General features: G+C 55.5%; 1 protein-coding gene across 1 annotated transcript in view; it reads left to right on the forward strand.

Annotated features, from left to right (window-relative positions):
* Positions 1-5,790, forward strand: part of RASL12 (RAS like family 12) — a gene marked incomplete at its 5' end in the record, with an annotated part of 14,703 nt that extends 8,913 nt beyond the window's left edge. Inside the window, 3 exons of the mRNA XM_006770830.2 lie at positions 837-910; positions 1,594-1,784; positions 4,478-5,790. Of these exons, the coding sequence (XP_006770893.1) occupies positions 837-910; positions 1,594-1,784; positions 4,478-4,853 (641 nt within the window). The remainder of the gene's footprint in view (positions 1-836; positions 911-1,593; positions 1,785-4,477) is intronic.
* Positions 5,791-5,796: the final 6 nt, after the last annotated feature.

Consider the following 5,796-nt stretch of genomic DNA (forward strand, 5'->3'; position numbering starts at 1 on the left):
CCAGCAGCTGGTCATCCCCCGAGTGGTCGCAGACTGCAAGAGGGCACAGGCTGGGTTGAGGGACCCCCCCCCCAACTGAGTGCACAAATGTTGTGCACCGGGCCTCTACTACTAATAATAATAAGTAAATAAAGTAAAATGAGGAAACAGTTCTTTTCAAAGAGCTGAAATGACTTGACCAAGTCACACAGCTAAAAAGTAGCCAAAGTGGGATTTGATCCCACATCTCTAACCTAAAACTTTTGACTACCAGATTCCTCTGTTATTTTGACAAGAATTATTTGTAAAATCTTCTTTGGCCCAGCTGGTGTGGCTCGGTGGTTAAGTGGTTGACCCATGAACCATGAGGTCATGTTTCAATTCCTTGTCAGAGCACATGCCCAGGTTGCCGGCTTGATCCCCAGTAGGGGGCGTGCAGGAGGCAGCCAATCAATAGACTTTTCTCCCTCATTGATATTTCTATCCCTCTCCATAAATAAAATAAATAAAAACATTTAAAAAGTAAAAAAAAAAAAAACCCAACCTTCTTGGGACTTCTAAACAGGTCTCTCCCCGTGAGGACAGGAGGACTGTCCTTGGGGGCTTCCTGTGGGCCAGCCTCTGTGGTTAAAGGGGAAGAGGGTGGAGAAGTTTGAGCCCTGACAGGGGGAGCAGTCTCTCCTGGGTCGGGGTTCTGCTCAGGCCCTCCATGTGGGGAGACCCAAGGCCTTGGCAGTGCTCCCGGCTCAGCCAGCCCTGGATCAGGCTGCCCAGAGGGAAGCTGGGACTCAGACCCAGCCCATTATCAGCGTGAAGGCCTGCTCCGCCCTTAACCCGGCTGACTCTCTGTGTTGCAGAAGACACCTACAGCTCTGAGGAGACTGTGGACCAGCAGCCTGTGCACCTGAGGGTCATGGACACTGCAGACCTGGTAACCTTACCCCCCTTGCAGCTGAGAGCGCAGCCTCCTGAGAAGTCCTGGCCCACAGTGGGGGCCTCAGATGGGAACATTCCCTTCCAGCTCCAGTTTGCTGTGTGAGCCTCTCTTGGCCTGGATCTCTTCATTTGCCAAATGAGAAGGAAAGGGGTGGGGCCCGGGGAGACTTGATGACCGAGGGCATCAGCTCCAAGATCCTGTGCTCTGGGGCCTGATGCTCGTGCACACGTGGAGACAGGTGCACACACATGTTTACACAGAGGCTCCCCTCGGCCCAAGTTCCCCCCCAATACACACATCTCCCTGTGTTCTCACCACCTCCTGCCAAGACCAGATGCCACTCATTCTCAGAAGCCAAGGGCACCATGAACCTGACCCCAAACCAGCGGTGCCCAGAGACAGCCAGGTCTCTTTAGGGGCCATGCCAGGGTGTTGGCTCTGTGCCCCAGAGGCCAAGGTCTCCCAGTCTCTGGCTGGGTGGTGGGAGGGAGGCTCACGAGACAATGTCTCCTTTCACACCAAGCCAAACCCGCACTCAAGTGCCCCTTTGACAAGGGCCCTGCTGGGAAACAATATACAAAGACCCGAGCGTGGGGAGGTGCCGCGGGGTAGCTCAGGTGAAGGCCTTCGCCCTGACCTCCTCTGTCCCTGACCGGGGCGTCCCTCCTTTGCCCCAGGACACCCCCAGGAACTGTGAGCGCTATCTGAACTGGGCCCACGCCTTCCTGGTGGTTTACAGCGTTGACAGCCGCCAGAGCTTCGAGGGCAGCAGCAGCTACCTGGAGCTGCTCGCTCTGCACGCGAAGGAGACGCAGCGCAACTACCCGGCTCTGCTGCTGGGCAACAAGCTGGACATGGCCCAGTACAGGTGAGCACGGCGGTTGTCCCACGAGTCCAGAGCTCACGTTCCTCATCCGTGAAGCCTGGGTGTCATCTTCAGGGATTATTTGGCTGCTAAGAATAGGAATCTCGAGGAGTTCGGGAGGTAGAGGCTGGCAGCGCAGCGCAGTTTTAGGTAGAAGGGGGTCTGTTGTAAGGGGGTGTCTTCTAGGCAGCCATGGACAGGATGGGAAGGGATCTGGGCAGCCCAGGGGCTGGACCCTGAAAGTCAGGAGAGAGGCCACTCCTTCCTTCCTCCTGGGGCTCTGTGGTCTCTGCCAACCTCACCCTTTCTTGCCTGAGTCTATATGACCTTCTGTCCCCACTCAGTGCAACGGGCTGGTCACTCTGTGCCCAATTCCAATTCTAGGGAAGGAGACTCCAGTTTACTGGGTAAGGAGTCTGCCCTGGTCCAACCAGCTCTCACCTCACCCAAGCGCAGCCCCCAGGCTCACTTCCACGGCTGGCTGTGCTGAGGGCAGTTCTCTTCGCAAGGGTTGGACTTGGATCAGAGGTCACAGACTGGACCAGAGAGCAGATTACCATCGAATACTGCAGCCATAGGTTGCTCATGTATCTTAGGAGACCTGGAATTTGAATGCTTTGGGGCTGGGCATGCTCTTTCTAGCTGACCACAGGCCTCACCACTCCCTGTGGCTTTCCTCTACTCTCTACACACATTTAAGTTGCCTGTCTGTCCTGGAGCATTTGAGACTATGATGCCTCCACTTGATAAGTACTAGTAATCTCCCTGGCATTCGTACTGACATTCGTCCTGTGTGGCCAGTCCACCTGCAAGGAATGGCACCTTCTGCCAGCATTCCACCGGTCCCTCCCTGCTCATGGGTGGCCACTCCTGATTCCTTAGGCCCCAAGGGTGCATTGACTGGTGGTGGCAAGGAGGGGACCCTTTGTTTTAAACAGGTCAGATGGACAGTGGGAAAAGGGGTTCCAGTCTCATGAAGGGGGACAAACCCTCAGACCCAGACATATTCCATCTCAGGAAATGAAGAAAGTTGTGTGATCTTAAAGCCAAAACGAACCACAGAGCCCCCAGAGCCTAGAAGACTGGATTGAGGTAAACCAGTTTTCATTATGAGGAAAAAAACCAGATGGTTGTTTTGATCCCAATCTTTGCCAAATAGATTGTCTAAAAATGGTCTGGGAGAGCAAATAACAAAGAACATGGGCTCAAGTGAAGCAGCATCCATTCCCTAAGAACAAGTCCCTGCTCTCCATTTCCTTCTCCAATCAGGTCCCTAGCTCAGGAGGTCAGGCTCTGATGGGCATCGTAAATCTAACTTGGAGCTGAGCACTGATCAGTGCCTCCCATGATTGTCTTGCAGCTAAATGTGGTTTAGAGCAGCGGTTCCCAAACCACTGATAAAATGTTCACCAGGCTCCAACAAAATGAGAAAAAGGATGTTACATGCCTGCATCACCCATTCACACACATGCATGCATCATGCATGGGGTTCCTGTTCCTGAAAGTTCATTATTCAAGCCCCACGATGACAAAGTTTCAGATTCAAGTTTATTATAAAAGCAAATAATACTAAATATTCTTTCACAAGGGGCACCTCAGGAAGCAGTGACAGGACAGCAGCCCTGGGTGGGGGCAGGATTAGGTGCTGTGCCCCTGACCCTCTTTGTCCCAGTCACTCTATCCCGTACTGCCCTGGGTAGCTAGCCCACTCCCAGCCCCCTGCTCCTGCCAAGTGAACCTTGGCTCAGAAACCTGTTCCCACCAGTACCCACCCTGTGTCTCCTCCCATAGCGTGGGCTGTGCCATTGTCCTCAGGAGTGGTGGGTGAGGCAGCTCAGTAATGGGAGGTGGTCAGGAGGATTCAGGCGTTGAACCTTGGCGGGGGCATCCTGTCCCTTCCCTCTTCTGGACTTTGACCTGCCCAAGAACCAGCTTTTCCCCTCTCACCTTGGCTCCCGGGGCTTCCAGGTTAGATGCTTTCAGGACCTTCCCAATTGCAAATATTTGCTCCCACCATCCTGGGAGGTGGGATGAAGCTGGGAGTAGGTGCTGCTCCCTCTCCCCCCCCCTCCGCCCCCCACTCCACATGAATGTTGTCATCCTTCTCTCTCCTGCCCGTCCCCAGGCAGGCAGACAAAACTCCCCTCAAGCCCTGAGAGCTTTGCCAACCACAGGCATCCTGAGTGACCTTGGCCCTCCATGCCTCTGTAGACACGGTGGTCTCACACCCGTCAGTCCAAACCACTGCCTTTTTGTAGAGCCGAAGAGCCAATCTCACGAGGGAGGGCGAGGGTGGCTCATGTCCTGACCAAGGGCCCCCTATGGGAGCAGAGGGTAGGGATGTGGATGGCTGTCTTCCTCCAGCCACAGGCAGGGTGTAGGTAGGGCCTGTGACCAGCTTCTCTCCTAACCCTCAACCTCGCTCCTAAATTCTGGCTTTGGTGACATCAGCCACCATTTATTGAGCACTGACTCTGCCAGGTACTGTGCTAGGCACTCAACACAAATTGTCTTTCTTACTCTTCTTAACCCTGAGAGCAGATGTAATTGTCCCCTTTTGCTGATGAGAAAACTAAACCGTGTAGAGATGAAGATGACCTAGTCACCGAGCTAGGAAGTGGGAGCCTGGTGTGGGCCCAGGCCTGCCTGCCGTGGACGCCTGCTCCTGACCTCACCTCGCCCTCCTTCCCCACCAGGCAGGTCACTGAGGCAGAGGGCGCAGCCTTGGCGGGAAGGTTTGGGTGCCTGTTTTTCGAGGTCTCGGCCTGCCTGGACTTCGAGCACGTGCAACACGTCTTCCATGAGGCAGTGCGGGAGGCACGGCGGGAGCTGGAGAAGAGCTCCCCGGCCCGGCCCCTCTTCATCTCCGAGGAGAGGGCGCTGCCCCACCAGGCCCCGCTCACTGCCCGTCATGGACTGGCCAGCTGCACCTTCAACACCCTTTCCACCGTCAGCCTGAAGGAGATGCCCACCGTAGCCCAGGCCAAGCTGGTCACTGTGAAGTCATCCCGGGCCCAGAGCAAGCGCAAGGCACCCACCCTGACCCTATTGAAGGGCTTCAAGATCTTCTGAGGATCCTCGGCTCAGAGCCTGGCAGGGCTGCAGGGGGTGGCTGACCTCTGGCCACTGGCTTTCCCTCCCATGGAACAATAGCCTGCGCCCTCTGGTGGACAGCTGACCGCTGCTCCAGCACCAAGCAGTGTCCCCGACACCCAGTTTAATGTGTAAGCTGGAGGGACGTCAGGCAGGTAGGGTAGGAATGCTGCTCCTATTTGGAGGGCCTTGGTTTCCGTGATAACCATGACATTCCCTGCCACTGAAGGAAAACAGCCCCCTGGGACGGCCCAGACACCTGGAGTCAGCTGTAAGCAGGAGGAAACTGAGTGTCCATTGTGGTATCACCCCTTCCTGCTCCAGCTCCAGCCAAGCCAGATGTGGGGCCCCTAGTGGACAGCTCTGGGTGGGCAGCTCCAGGAGGCCTGGCATAAGTGTAGGCCTGAGGACATCCTGCAGGAAGGACAGGCCGAGGCCCTCGAGCACCTGGCGGACGGGAGGGCAGGGTGGGTGCAGGGTTTGGGGGGCCAGAGTCTGGTCCTCCCGTTGTCTCCTGATCTCACAGAAGCCCCAGGCAACAAACCCCACAGTTTTTCTAAATAACATCCAGTTTAAACCTACGGGACATCCTGTAAGAAGCAAAGTCGCAGGAGGGGCTATTCCAGTGCGTGGCCGCTTAAGGAGGGTAGAGGGAGAGGCTGTGTGTGTCCAGTGAAGGGGACCTTAGAATTGTTCGCCAGAAGGCAGGGCCCCCTTATCTTCCCATCCTCAAACGAAGGACTCAGCCCATTGTCGGGACCAGCCTCCTTAGTATAACGATCAAAGCTGCAGAACAAAGTTGCTCTGTCTGGTGACGAGGACTCAGGATTTCAGGGAGCCCACGGCTGGCAGTATCTGACATCCAGGCACCATTAGCCTGCCCTGGGTCTACAGGTAGAAACAGTACACCGGTTTGTAGTCT

This window comes from Myotis davidii, unplaced genomic scaffold (assembly GCF_000327345.1).
Source record: "Myotis davidii unplaced genomic scaffold, ASM32734v1 scaffold461, whole genome shotgun sequence".
Taxonomy (NCBI): domain Eukaryota; kingdom Metazoa; phylum Chordata; class Mammalia; order Chiroptera; family Vespertilionidae; genus Myotis; species Myotis davidii.